This window comes from Vipera ursinii, assembly GCF_947247035.1.
Source record: "Vipera ursinii genome assembly, chromosome: 7".
Lineage (NCBI taxonomy): Eukaryota > Metazoa > Chordata > Lepidosauria > Squamata > Viperidae > Vipera > Vipera ursinii.
Window position 1 is genome coordinate 69952669 of NC_139521.1, and position 15330 is coordinate 69967998.

Sequence of the window (15330 nt, forward strand, 5' to 3'; positions counted from 1 at the left end):
CTCAGTACATACATTTCATTGCAAAATCTCCCAGAGGAATCTGATGCGGCTTAGAAGCTTTATAAAACCTGAATGTTATCAAGAGACATTTGGACCGTTCTCAACAGTCAGTCGATCAAAATGACAGTCCTACTGGGGTTCAGCATTCATGTCACTGCCTACATTAGTCCTCTGGGCTAAAATGGGACGCAGCCATTCCTGCCTTTAATCTCTTTTGACACTGGAGTTACATATTCTATTACTCCGACAGTCTGCTGTTTTGTCTCCATATTTGTGCTCTTGACATATCAGGTCCCAGATGGGGCTAATACCGAAACGGCTAAATGATTTAGAATACATACATCTCAATTAAATAACCTCACACACCATGCTGATCTGGCACATAATTGATAACGCTTCCTCTTTAGGTTTCTCTCCAAGTCTCATTCATGCGGCAGCCACTAAATTGTGCCTTGAGAGTTTAAAGCAGGGGTCTTCAAACTTGAGCCTTTTATAACTTGCGGTCTTCAACTCCCAGAAGGCACGCTGGCTGAGGAATTCTGGGAGTTGAGGTCCATAAGTCATAAAAGGGCCAAGTTTGAAGACCCCTGCTTTAAAGAAACAGCACGCCTGAGCAATAAATATTGAGAGTTGGTTCCAGGCAAATAGTAAGGCTCAGTTCCTAGTTGTGGAACGCCAACAGCAGAACCTCAAGTTATAGTCAAGACATCTTGGAAACTGATGAAGGAAATTCCCAGCTTCAATTATCGACTATTATGAATGGTCTTCCCAGTTGCAATGTATGGCAGTGAAAGTTGGACCATAAGAAAGGCTGAGCGCCAAAGAATTGAGGCCTTTGAACTGTGGTGCTGGAGAAGACTCCTGCGAGTCCCTTGGACTGCAAGGCGATCAAACCGGTCAGTCCTAGAGGAAATCAATCCTGACTGCTCTTTAGAAGGCCAGATCTTGAAGCTAAAACTCAAATACTTTGGCCACCTAATGAGAAGGAAGGACTCACTGGAGAAGAGCCTAATGCTGGGAAAGATCGAGGGCAATAGAAGAAGGGGACGACAGAGAATGAGGTGGCTGGATGGAGTCACTGAAGCAGTAGGCGTGAGCTTAAATGGACTCCAGAAGATGGTGGAAGACAGGAAGGCCTGGAGGAACGTTGTCCATAGGGTCGCGATGAGTCGGACACGACTTCGCAGCTAACAACAACAACATGAATGACATCCAATTATCATGAGTTACATTCATTAAGATGGTAGGTTCTTGGCATTGTTTGACTCTTTTTCCCACAATGTAAAACTAAAAGGCTAATTGTCCTCATTCCAGATAAGCCAATACATGTAGTCCTTGACTTACAACCATTCATCAAATGACCGTTCAAAGTTCTCAAACAGTCATTTGCTTATGCAAAGGACTCAGTGGCATACACTTCTGGAGGGATAGTTCAACGTAATTTATTTATTTAATGATCTGTCTCATTTTTTCTGATCTATTAAGGGACATGTGTATCTATCACCAGACCTTAAAAAGAGTTTAATATAGAAGCAAAGTTCTCTTCCTCTTCGTGGTATTCTTAGAACAGGTGTGGGATCTAAGATGGGTGGAATTTAGTGACTAGTTCATATTTACATAATGAGCATTTGCTATATCATGCTAGATCTCATGCAGAGACCAGGCAAGGTTGCAAGAATTGGGTACATCTAGTTTAATGAAAAAAAGGGACACGGTGGCTCAGTGGGTTAGGACGAAAGCACGTAAAAATGCAAGTCGAAAAATAGGGACCACTACGGTGGGAAGATAACAGTGTTCCGTGCGCCTTTGGCATCTAGTCATGCCAGCCACATGACCACGGAGACGTCCTCGGACAAGCGCTGGCTCTTCGGCTTTGAAACGGAGATGGGCACCGGACCCTAGAGTTGGAAACGACTAGCACGCATGTGCGGGGGAACCTTTACCTTTACCTAGCTTAATGAAAAGCTATCTCAGGAGCTGCCACAAAGAAGTGAGGGCTCAAGCTATTCTCCAAAGCCCCTGAAGGCAGGACAAGAAGCAACAGATGGAAACTAATCAGGGAGAGAACCAGCGTAGAACTGTTTCCTGGCAGAACCATTGATCAGTGGAACAACCTGCCTCCAGAAGTTGTGGGTGCTCCAACGCGGGAGGTTTTTAAGAAGAGACTGGACAGCCATTTGTCAGAAATGCTATCGGGTCTTCTGCTTGAGCGGGGGGGGGGGGGTTGGACTAGAAGACCTCCAAGGTCCCTTCCAACTTTTGTTTTTCAATTGACTCAATTCCAGCTGAGAATCAAAATCTTCAAATGGGGGTATTTTTGGAGTTGTGCAATTATAAATAATAACCCAAGCAAGCTCACCATTAGGCCTGGCTATTAAAAAGAGTTTGCTGAGGGACGCCTGATAGAATTCAAAGTTGTCCTATCTCTTGTTTGTCTTTCTGGAACGTGTGAAAAAAATAACTAGGGACAAGAAGTTACTGTCCACAGAAATTCTCTGGGAAAAATATGAAACAGGAGGAACATCTCCTCTGCCTGGGCCATGCAGCTAGTGTTGTATTATCTGTACTTAAATCACAATCCCCCTTTATACATTGCAGCAACCGTACGTCTCAGCCTCCTGTTGTGTTCCTAGCTTCTTTACAAGCAAAGGATGGGTCTCCTGGGAATGGCCCAGTCACTCAGTCTTCATTCTCTTCCTTGACTGAGGCCGTTAATACAGTCTTAGCGTTACATGGGATCCTGGATGCAACTGTTTCCTTGCTGGCAATGCTTTATGAGAATCTGTTGGTGCTATTTCCAGCGATCTGCCCATCTTCTGCACTTTAAAGCTGGTTTGAGACTGGTGATCTGCAAGCTGCTTGGACGTTACTTTTGGTTTATCTGATCATTCCAGCATTTGCCTTAGGTAAAGGTAAAGGTACCCCCGCACACGCGTGCTAGTCGTCTCCGTTTCAAAGCCGAAGAGCCAGCGCTTGTCCGAGGATGTCTCCGTGGTCATGTGGCCGGCATGACTAGACGCCAAAGGCACACGGAACGCTGTTATCTTCCCACCGTAGTGGTCCCTATTTTTCTACTTGCATTTTTACGTACTTCCGAACTGCTAGGTTGGCAGAAGCTGGGACGAGTAACAGGCGTTCACTCTGTTACATGGCACTCGGGATTTGACCCGCCAAACTGCCGACCTTCTGATCGACAAACTCAGCATCCTAACCCACTGAGCCACCGAGTCCCTTTAGCATTTGCCTTAAAGAGGAGCAAAAGGCAATTGTTGCTCTCTAGGGGAAGAGTCTGGTGCACAGAGAAGTACAGCCACCCCTGCACTTACTTTTAAGAATATCTATTAATAACAGCCCAACAATCAACAAGTAAGCAATACCCCAGTCAAGGAACTGCCAACAAGTTAACAGTAAACTGTCCAACCAAAGGACCACCCAGGCCACTCCCATCAACACTTGACACCAACGGGACAAACCTCTCTAGAATATAAATTGAGAATAAAACCCACTCTGTACTACCACTGATGAAGTTACATAGTTTGGTAATGAAATGTCCGCATGAAAACTACCAAGCTCAGAGAGCATCGAGGACTCCTCGGAATACTATTGCATGAGTGCGCATGCTCTGAGATGGATTTAAGAATTGTACCGTGCACTGTAGAGCATGTCCAGGGTTGCAAAAATAAGCAGGATATCCTCATGTTTCCCTCCTCTTAATTTTTTAAAAAAATTTTTATTTTATTCTACTTTAGTTTTTATTATTTTTACGGGGTTTGGTCACAACAAAATTTCCCTCAAACAAACTGCAGCTTTTTTTGTCGTCAGTAGGGGGAGCAAGAACACTAGGGCAGTGTTATAGCTAGTGTTATAGCTCCCTCTACTGATAAAGAAAAGCACTGTTGTTTTTTTAAGACAAGAAAAGGTTAAGAAATAAGTCTCCAGACCAAGAGGTTGAACACTTAAGAGTTTTTTTTTCTTTCTTTAACCCACCTTCCTAAACAAACAAACAAACAAGGTCCATAAATGTTCTGCCCATCTAAAAGATTCTGGAGAGCACAGAAAAGGAATTAAGCCCCATAAATTGTGGGTTTTCACGTCCTTGGTTTATAGAGTTGGTGTAGGTCCAGGGATATTCTCATTAATAAAAACAATGGAGGGTTAGGTTTTGTTTTCTTGCATGCCAATTTCAATTTTCCTTTAATTGGATTCCCTTTATTAAAGGAATCTTTTAATAGAAGTTAGATAAGATAAGCTAGCAACGAATGCGTAGACTCAGCATCTGAAAAGACCAAATTAAACTACCATAGATTATGTCACATTTCTAGGATTCCCTCCAGGTATATGTTTGATTCCTTTAAATGAAGTTAATTTTATTTATTTATTTTATTTATTTAGATTTATATACCTCCCTTTCCCGAAGGACTCAGGGCGGTTTACAGGGCATTTAAAAGAGAGTCAATACAAACGTTAAAACAAATTAAAAAGATTAAATAAAACCCTGAGAACAGTAAAAAAAAAGCCAATTAAAATTAAAATTAAAAAATTCTCAGCCTGGGCCAGAGAGCTCGAAGAGCCAGGTCTTCAGGTCCCGGCGAAATGAACGGAGGTTGGGGGCAGTCCTAAGCTCCGCAGGCAGCTGGTTCCACAGGGCAGGCACACCCACTGAGAAGGCCCTACCCCTGGGTGTTACCCGCCGGCAATCTTTAACCGGCGGCACCCTGAGAAGACCCTCCCTGTGGGAGCGCACTGGACGAAGGGAGCTTGATGCTGGCAGCAGGTGTTCCCTCAGATATCCCAGACCCAAGCCAATTTTGGTTCTCCCACCGTGATTTTCAGTCTCTAACTGCTGGGGATTATGAAGGCTGTATGGCCAACTATATGAACAGTATTAGTTAGGAAAAGTTACTCTAGTTCAAGGGTCTTCAAACTCTTAAGACTTGTGGACTTCAACTCCCAGAATTCCTCAGCCAGCCAAGTTTCCAAGTGTGAAGATCCCTGCTCTATTTAGTCATAATATTTCCAGACTGACCTTGGGCAAATCTTACTGTACAAAATTGTTCAGAGGAATTGTCTTGTCCACAGACTGGTCCACTCCACACCACTTATGGTTTCTGGTGGGTGGGTGGAGGTTTTCCAAGTAATCTTGCAGACCGTTCTGGTGAGCACTTGGTTGGCCACTGGCAAAAGAAGACGATCCAGGCACTTGATGGGATTGGAGATGAGTCTACACATGATGAGGGGAAGCAAAGTGTTGTAATATTCTGTTATTGCATTGGGAGGCTGTCACTCAACAGCTTGGTGGTCCTTGAATCTGGGTTACAGGATCATCAATATCCAGTTTTTAAAAATACAATTTTATTGGACGCTTTAAAAACAAGAATAAAAATCAATACAACCTAAAATAAAGCAGGAAGGAAGGGGGGGGGAAAGAAAAACTAGTAAAAAGAGAACGTGAGTGCAAAAAGAAAAAAGCAGAAGAAAAATAGAGAAGACAGAAAAAAGATACAGAGAAATGGTTTCCAATTTTCTTTACAGCAGTTGTAAGACGACTGTTAAATTTTCCTTTCTCCCAATTTACCTTCTCACAAAGTCAGAAGTGAAGAAAGCTCCTTGGATGGGAAGTGAAATGTTTTCAAGGAAAAAAAACACCCCAAGAAAGTCCAGTTGCCTTTTGGAAAAAAAAGTACCTTTGGGACAACCATGCTCTGAATGATAGACAATCTTCACAGACCTTTCTCCAAAGTTACACTGTGACTCTCTTCTTTTTATTGGATGATTGGGGGACTGGAGGCTAAAACATGGGGAACGGTTGCTGGAATTGGGTATGTCTAGTTTAATGAAGAGAAGGACGAGGGGGGACATGATAGCAGTGTTCCAATATCTCAGGGGCTGCCCCAAAGAAGAGGGAGTCAAGCTATTCTCCAAAGCACCTGAAAGCAGGACAAGAAGCAACGGATGGAAACTAGTCAAGGAGAGAAGCAACCTAGAACTAAGGAGAAACTTCCTGACAATGAGAACAATTAACCAGTGGAACAGCCAGCCTCCAGAAGTGGTGAATGATCCTACACTGGAGGTTTTTAAGAAGAGACTGGACAGTCATTTGCCTGAAATGGTATAGGGTTTCCTGCCTGAGCAGGGGGTTGGACTAGATGACCTCCAAGGTCCCTTCCAACATTATTATTATTATAATCTACCCTATCTAATTATCAAAAGCAGAGATCGTACGTTCATTTTCTTTCTGCTTCACGCAACAAGTCCACAAAGAATTTAAAGTTAGCAATAAACATAGATATTGTAGAGCATCATCAAAATGTTGATGGTAATCAGGTGTACATCGCTACCCAAACTGCACATGAGTTGCTATCAAGCTTTTGACCCAGTGTGGTGGGGCTATCAGGATCTAGATTAGATTAAAGAGGCTGAAAGTGAACCAAGCAGGATGGAGATATCTTTTGAATTCTCTACATTAGACTTGTCCCTTGTGAGGGCAGCAATGCCTCTGAAAGAACCGGTGCATAACTCGGGAGGTCCTGCTCAACTTGTAGCTACTGTTTGATGGACAAGTGAAGACCACAGCCAGGGGCCTCTTTCTTCAACTTCATCTGTCTGCAGCCCTACCTGGAGTACGAAAGCCTCCCAACATTAACTCATGCACTTATCAGTACTTAACTCGGACTACTGCAATACTCTCTACATGGGGTGGTCTTTGGAGACCACCCAGAAGCTTCAATTGGTCCAGCACACAGCAGCCAATTGCTTACGGATACAGTTCAATGTGAGCATCTAGATCCGGACCCTGAACTACTGTATTTCCCCCCAAATAAGACCAGGTCTTATATTAATTTTTGCTCCAAAAATACATTAGGGCTTATTTTCAGGTGATGATTAATTTTTTTTCCACGTACAGCAATCTACGTTTATGCAAATAAATAATGTCAATTGTATTATTTATTTATATTTAATTATATATTCATATTATTATTTTATCATTCAATACATCCGTCGTGCGTTTTTGCAACGGTCGTACTAAATGCATCCGTCTGGCTGACCATCTTAATTGGGGCTTATTTTGGGGGGTGGGGCTTATATTACGGGCATCCTGAAAAATAGGGCTTGTTTTCCAGTTGGGTCTTATTTTGGGGAAAATACGGTAATTTAATTTAATTTTAATTTTATTAGATTTATATACCGCCCTTTCCCGAAGGACTCAGGGTGGTTTACAGGGTATTTTAAAATGAAACCAATACAAAATACAAAAGTTAAAAAACAATTTAAAAAGATTAAATTATCCCTTAAAATAAAAACCCCAGTTAAAAATTCTCAGCCTGGGCCGGAGAGCTCAAAGAGCTAGGTCTTCAGGTCCCGGCGGAATGAACGAAAGTCAGGGGCAGTCCTAAGCTCCATGTGCAGCTGGTTCCAGAGGGCAGGCACACCCACTGAGAAGGCCCTCCCCCTGGGTGTTATCCGCCGGCAGTCTTTTACCGGCGGCACCCTGAGAAGACCCTCCCTGTGGGAGCGCACTGGACGAACTTGAACTTGATGCTGGCAGCAGGTGTTCCCTCAAATATTCCGGACCCAAGCCATACAGTAGCTTCCCGTATGGAGTATTTATCAAAGTGTTGGTTTTAATTTTAAAGCCCTACCCAGCTCAGCATTAAGATAGTTGCAGGAATGTCTCCTCCAACTATTTTCAATCCATTTGGCTCACCCCTACTAGCCCTCTGTTCCTGTGATTATTTAGAGGGAGGGGGTACAAGCTGTCTTTCTACTGCTGCACCCCCACTTAGGAATATTTGCTACTCCCCAGAAATTCACTCGGTTCAAATGCCGTGTTGTTAGCCGTCTGCAAGCCTCTGTTTCTCGACCTTGGCCAATTTAAGTTGCGTGGACTTCAACTCCCAGAATTCCCCAGCCGCCGTGGGGGAAATCTGGGAGTTAAAGTGCCCAGATTTCCAAGTTGCCGAGATTGAGAAACACTGCTGCAAGTCATTAAAATCAGAATGGCACTCAAGAGAACATTGGGAGTATCACCAGATATTTTATTGATTTTGTGATATATATTTTTTAAGAAATATACGTTAACTTGATGACGGCTCATCATTAGTTTGGTTGGTCTGCATATTAAGGATGTTTTATTGTGCTGCTTTGCGCTGTGATTTTTATTTTTATTTATTGCTCCGCAGACTCTTGATTCGATGGGTTTGCAGAGGTATTGGAAAATGCTAAGAGTCTCCTCTACTGCAGTGGCTATAAATAGGGCCAATTAATAAAGGGGCTGGGGCATTTTACTTTAGCACCCAACATCCACCACTCTAAACTCAAATGAGGTAGGCAGAGATACAAAAAACTATTGATGGACTTAATTGCCCTTGCCTAAAGACTTCGAAATATCTTCTGAGTATTGGGAGAGCCTGAAAATGAGAGAAATGGATACGGAAGATTACACAGAAATATCTCCGCTCTCTGTGCTTCCCTAATGTTGATTTAATTTTGGGTCTAGAGAGACTGCATTGTACAAATCTATCAATTTCTGGTAATTTCAGAGATGAGGGGGAAGTGAGGTTACTTATTGCCTCCCATCCTGAAGGGGTAATTTCTGGTTTTGTCATCAATTTGGTGCTGAAGAGATCTTTGGCAAAATACCACCAGAGAAATTATACCTTCAGAAAAAAAAGAAAAAGTGCAAGTAATGAGGAGTCCCTGTGGATTTTAGGCCACTAGTCGTTGCTGACTATAGGGGGCGCTGCTCATCCCCGTTTCAAGGCATTTGAGCCAGCGTTGTCCGAAGACATTTCCGTCATGATATGGCCAGCATGATGTCACGGAACGCTGTTACCTTCCCGTTGAAGGGCTACCCATTTATCTACTTGCGTCTGTATGCTTTCAAACTGCTAGGTTGGCAGGAGCTGAGGTGAGGAAGGGAGCTCACCCCATCAGGTAGAGCTCGGGGTCTCGAACCTGGGCTGCCGACTTTCTAACCGATAAGCTCAGTATCTTACCCGCTGAGCCATCACACTCCCCCTGCAAGCAACAAGAACTCTCTAAAAATAAAATACAGGTAGTCCTTGATTTACCAAAGTTAAAGCGGCACCAGGGGGGAAAAATGACTTACAGCCGGTCTTCGCACGTACGACCACTGCAAACCACCCCATGGTCACATGATCAAAACGTGGATGCTTGGCGACCGGCGTGCACAGTATTTACAACAATTAAAGAGCACCCGGGGGGGGGGGGGGTTCGTGCGATTGGGATGTGGGAGCCTTCCCAGCCAGTTTCCGACAAGCAAGATCAACGGGGAAAGCCAGATTCACTTAAGAACTGAGTGATTCACTTAACAACTGCAGTGATTCGCTTAACAATCATGGTAAAAGCAGGTTGTAAAATCAGGCACGACTTAACTTACCTTGTTTTGGCATGGGAATTCTGGCCCCAGTTATAGCCGTTAAATTGAGGACCACCTTGATCTTGTCATCTACATTATTCTTTCTGACACATACTAATAAGCAGAGGGACACTCTTTTTTAAAGCACCTCTCTCTGCAAACTCTGCATTCGAAAAGTATTTTATTAGCTACAAACAAATATACATCAAACAGAGAAGCACTTATCCAGTGTGGAATACCATTACATCTAACGCTTGTTTTGCTAGGCTTTTCCCTGGGAAGTGCAAAGTCTGGTCACGTAAGCGTTAGTTTATTTTGGTTTTTTTTTTCCAATCTGAAAGAGTTCTTTGTTGACTTAAAATGAAAAACGTGCAGGCCCCGCATTAAGAAATGTTCCTTTCTAAGGCACACCGTGATACAAGCGCATGCATATGTTTGTCTGTAGGAAGGAACTTTCTTTAATTATAATTATAAGCAATACAGTCTTTTCAGATTACATTTCTATTATGGACCCTCAGATGTTGACAGAACAGTGACCTGTTCTCAAAGCCAGCTTGACCCATGAACTCCAAATTACATCATTCTTGAAACACTGCAATTGGTCTCGTGAGATTTTTGACAAAGTCTCCAAGATGATGCCACCGAAATTGAGTTTTTAACAACCTTGTGAGATTTTAGCCAGTGACCTGTGAATGAAACTGACAGCTCTGATCGCGTAAGAGACGATAAAGACGGGGAAAGGTAGGGCACGTGGCATTTTTCTCTTAGGCCAAGGATTGAGTGGCGTACAATTTTAGAGAGATGGTTCAATGTAACTTGTTTATTTAATGATCTATCTCTTCAAGGATATGTGTATCTACTGCCAGACCTTAAAAGAGTTTAATATACAAGCAAAGTTCTCTTCCTCTTCATGGTATTTGTCAACGCTGCTAACATCGGATGTTTTTGCATTGACAGCAGATGGAAATGTAGCCCTTTCTTTCCTTTTCGTTTTTAGAATTAGATGATGCTGGGAGGGGGGAGGGGATGTGAATGAGAGTCCAGATAGACATAACAACAATAAACCTAGCATGAGAATCAAGGTTATTGAGCCCAGAGCTGATAAAGAATTGGAAGACCGCACATCAAGCTAATTGGGGAATGTGATTTATGACTGTTAAATTGGAGGAGGGAATTGTGCTTTGATACTAGGTGCCCAGTGGAGGGGAATTCAGTTTTTGGCTTCGATTATGTAAGTGCCGATATTACACTACTCAAATAAAAGACCCTTTAAGGTAAACAATGCCTTGAAGTTCTTTCGAAGAGTTTCATCTGTCAGAACCATGACAGTATTCTTAGAACAGGTGTGGGAGGTAAGATCGGTGGAATTTAGTGACTACTTCATATTTACCTAATGAGCATTTGCTATAGCATGCCAGGTCTCATGTATCAATCAATCAATCATGTAGACAACAGGCACAGGCAAGAAAAAGGCTGAGTTTTTCTCAGCTCTACATGAGCACCGGGCACAGGGCAGTGGAAGCTAAAACATATGAAGAACGATCGCAGGAATTGTGTGTATCTAGTTTAATGAAAAGAAGGTCCAGGAGTGACATGACAGCAGTGTTCCAATATTTGAGGGGCTGCCCCAAAGAAGAGGGAGTCAAGCTGTACTCCAAGGTGCCTGAAGGCAGGACAAGAAGCAACAGGTGGAAACTAACCAAAGAGAGAAGCAAGCTAGAACTAAGGAGAAACTTCCTGACAGTGAGAACAATTAACCAATGGAACAAGCTGCCTCCAGAAGTTGTGGAAGTTGAAGGGGACCTTGGAGGCCTTCTAATCCAGGGCATTTCAACCAGTGGTACGCGTACCACCTGTGGTACATTAGCACCTGGCAGGTGGTACGCGACCATCCTAGAAAAGCGGTAGTGGGGGAGGGGAAAGAGCTGAACCGGTGGCAGCACCGCAAAAGCCTGAGCGAGAGACGGCTGGAGCTGCAGGGCTGTCAGGGCTCAGTGGAAGCACCAGGATCAGCGCTTCTTCAGAGCTGTCAGGGCTCAGCGGAAGCGCCAGGATCAGCGCCAGGCTCCAGCTGGAGCTCTGCACTAATCCTGGCACTTCTGCTGAGCCCAGAAGAAGCGCCGATCAGCTGGAATGTTGCAGCATCTCCAGGGTCCTTGCTAGGCAATTGGTGGTGTTGCCATATCCTAAAAGTGGTACAATGGGTGAAAAGGTTGAAAAGCCCTGTTCTAGCCCAACCCCCTGCTCAAGCAGGAGATCCTATTTCATTTTAGACAAGTGGCTGTCCAATCTCTTCTTAAAAAACCCCAGTGATGGATCACCCACAACTTCTAAAGGAAATACAGGTAGTCCCCAACTTGCAAGCATTCTGTCAATGCTGTGACAAACCGAACTGAAGCCATTTTTCACTTTGTCTTTCATTGCCACATATTTAGTTAGAAGAGGGGGGGGGAGGTGTAGTTCTCAGTTAGCTAAAACAATTCACATGTATGGGAACCAAGGTCTTTGCTGATAACAAAGCATGATGTTGGTGAGCTGGGAAGAGAGCCCGCATTTTGCAACAATTGGTGAATGTGATTTATGACAACAAAGCCAGGTTCACTTAACAACTCAGGAGGTATCATACATCCCGACTTACCATATTGTGGCTTGTCCCTAATTGTATAGACAATCGCAGAATCGCTGGCCCCCAGCATCTCCGCTTGCAGGTTTTTCTTTGTGATTTGCAACATGCCTCCCTCCGGGACCCAGATGGTAGAGCTGATAACCAGGCGGGGGATCCCACTGCTCTGCAAAGAAGACTGAAAATACAGGAAGTCATTAAACGAAGCAATGAACGGGCAGCAAGGGTGGAAGATGAGAACAACCAGAGTCTTTGTGTAACAGATCTTAAGGTGGTGACATCTTAAAACAATGAACTAGCTGAATTTCCAATGGCGTAGCAATCTATACCAATGGTGGAGAACCTATGGCACACATGCCAGAGGCGGTACTCAGAACACTCTCTTGTGGGCACATGTGCCATCGCCCCAGCCCCGCCTCCCCCCGCAGGCTCCTCCTCACCAGCAGCCTCCTGAAGGAGAGTCACCCCCGGGCACGGCCCGTGTGGACAGCCAAGGACATTGCAGGCGGGCAGCGGGAAGAAGACTCTGCCCTCGCGCCCCATCGCAAGCAGATGATGCTGCGGGCGGAAGGTGTGGCTGCCATGGCGCTGCTGGGCCACCTGGGCGATCTGCTGCGAGGGGCTGTGGAGGCATTGGGTGGCCCTGCGGGCGGGCGGGGTGGGGAAGAGCAGTGGAGCAGGGACAGGGGCAGAGTGAAACAGGGGCAGGTTTTGGGCACTCAGTCTCTAAAAGGTTCGCCATTCTTATACCATTACCCAGAGACCAACTGAATGCTCTAACAGTGGGATTGGTTTCTGTAAACTTGTCAGGCATAAGAAATCAGAAGCCAGGATAGAGATCAAGAGCACCATGATTTTATTTATGTTTTGCACCCATTCCCAGAGCACCCTTAGTCTTCAAAGATCTAACTCAAAAGGATGCAGGAGCTCCTAAGAGGTTACCACCTTCTATGTCACCTTCTATTGCTGCTCAACTCTTGATCTACTGAGGACCCAGTTCAAAAAAAATCAAAAAAGGCCACATTGGGTCTTTTAGAGAAGGGCTTTTCAACCAGTGGTATGGGTACCACCTGTGGTACATTGGCACCTAGCAGGTGGTATGCGACCATCCTAGAAAAGTGGTAGCGGGGGAGGGGAATGAGTTGAACCGGTGGCAGCACCGCACAAGCCTGAGCAAGAGATGACTGGAGCTGCAGGGCTGTCAGGGCTCAGTGGAAGTGCCAGGATCAGCACCAGGCTCCAGCTGGAGCTCAGCGCTGATCCTGGCACTTCTGCTGAGCGCAGAAGAAGCGCCGATCAGCTGGAATGTTGCAGCATCTCCAGGGTCTTGTGATTTACATTCAGATGCTTGGCATCTGATTCATATTTATGAATGTCACAGTGTCCCAGGGTCATGTGAAGTGACCCAAACCTGCTGCAACCACCCAGCAGACGGGGGGGGGGATAAAAACCAAGCACCACCCCACCCCCACTGCCAATCCTCAACAGAAATGCTCACAACAATGAAAACCTCGGACAGGAGGAAGAGCGCCGCCGGGCGGGCAAGCAGATGTCTTGCTCGGCTGTGGCTTGGGGGGCACTTTTTCCAGTGCCATTGTAACTTCAAACAGTCACTAAGCGAACTGTTGTAAGTCGAGGACTACCTGTACTTCACTTTTTTCCTTTTTTTTTGGTCATCAAGTTTTTGACACCTTGCTAGGCGACTGATGGTACTCGGATGTTGCCATATCCTAAAAGTGGTACAATGGGTGAAAAGGCTGAAAAGCCCTGTTTTAGAGTACAGCAACCTTTGAAAATATCCCAAAGGTGCTTTTTTTTTTTTTTTGAAAGGCAACTGGACTCCCTTTGTTTTTGCTACAAGACGTTTCGCTTCTCATTCAGAGGCTTCTTCAGTTTTCCCGAAGGAAAAACAAAGAAAGTCCAGTTGCCTTTCGAAAAAGCACCTTTGGGACAACCGTGACTTGGATGGCTGAGAATCTCCATAGACTTTGAAAATAGCCCCATCATCTCCAGAGCTAGTGGTTCAGAGTTTAACTCTGTGCTCTGTGACTTATTCAACCAGAATAAACTCTTGGCTCAGCTGTGGACCCAGTTAAGCAGTCTCTGAGATTTTCCAACATCAGGGGAGCTGAGTGAAAAAGGTAACCAGAGCAAAGAGGCTATTTTAAGTTACAACTAAGTGCAAATCTGCAAAACAGGGATGCAGATGAAATCCATTAAGCCCCTGTCCTCGATCATTATTATTATAATTAATTTTGCTGTGCTTCTAATTGCTAGAGAATCCTAACGAGCTCATTGGGAACAGTTCTGGATGCTCTTTTAAGGCTTGGGATGGTAGGTCAATGAGCTCATTAAAGTAGGTTGTTTTACTTAGTAGGAAATAGAGAATCTATTCAGAAATCCATTCTGCTTAAAAGCAATGCTGTCCAATCCGTTCACACAATTACCTTATTGTATTCAGGGTGAAATCCGAGAGATTTGATTTGTTTTGGAACACTCATGGAAACTTTTGTAGGAGAAGAGCAGGCAGACCCTGGCTGGTGGTGGAATTAAATGTTTCAGCAGGCTGGCCTGGCATGATAGCGTTAATTGGGGTCCCAGTTTGTGTTCATTAGTGTTTCTTATTATTTTTATTGTTCGATCTGTATACCTTCCTTCCTCTGTACACCGCCCCGAGTCCCTCGGGAGAAGGGCGGTTTATAAAAACTAATAAATAAATAAATAAATAAATAAATAAGAATCCTTACATTGCCACAAATGATCCAAGACCAGCCCCCCTTGTATTCTGTTGAATTCTGGTGATGATTAAGATTTGAACATTAGTTGTCTAGATTCTTGTGTATAAGCTTGAGCAATAAATTCTTCTAAATTACAACTGAATGCTGGACATTAATCTCGTTTTAACTCCTAGTTCTGCCTATTCTTCTTTTGCATATTCCTAAGTATATATGCATTTTTTAAAAGGGGGATGCCCTAGACTTCACAATATTTTTTTTTCTCCACTTATCTACAGCTCATTGTTTGAAAGGGTGACAGTCCCTGTTTTTTTCAGAAACCTGTCTGCAATCAAATATAGATCCAGTTATTCCTTTTCTGATATATATTGCTAGAGTGGTTTCATTTCAAGATTCAGCACAGCTCTCGGGAGCTAAAATTCCCCCCAAAGCACCACTTTTCCATGGCTCCAAAAAAAAGTAATAATTAAAAAACAAATCTGCAATTACCATGTGAGATCAACAGCAATTAAAAAACGATGAAATAAAAAGGAATCGGCTGCTTAAATCATTTGTGCAGCAATCTGGGTGTAAGAGATGAGTTTGTTTTTCAG

General features: G+C 44.0%; 1 protein-coding gene across 1 annotated transcript in view; it reads right to left on the minus strand.

Annotated features, from left to right (window-relative positions):
* FRAS1 (Fraser extracellular matrix complex subunit 1) overlaps positions 1-15330 on the minus strand; it is a 247286-nt gene that overhangs the window by 126452 nt on the left and 105504 nt on the right. The window contains exon 21 of the mRNA XM_083368033.1: positions 12018-12168. Coding sequence (XP_083224159.1) covers positions 12018-12168 — 151 coding nt within the window. The remainder of the gene's footprint in view (positions 1-12017; positions 12169-15330) is intronic.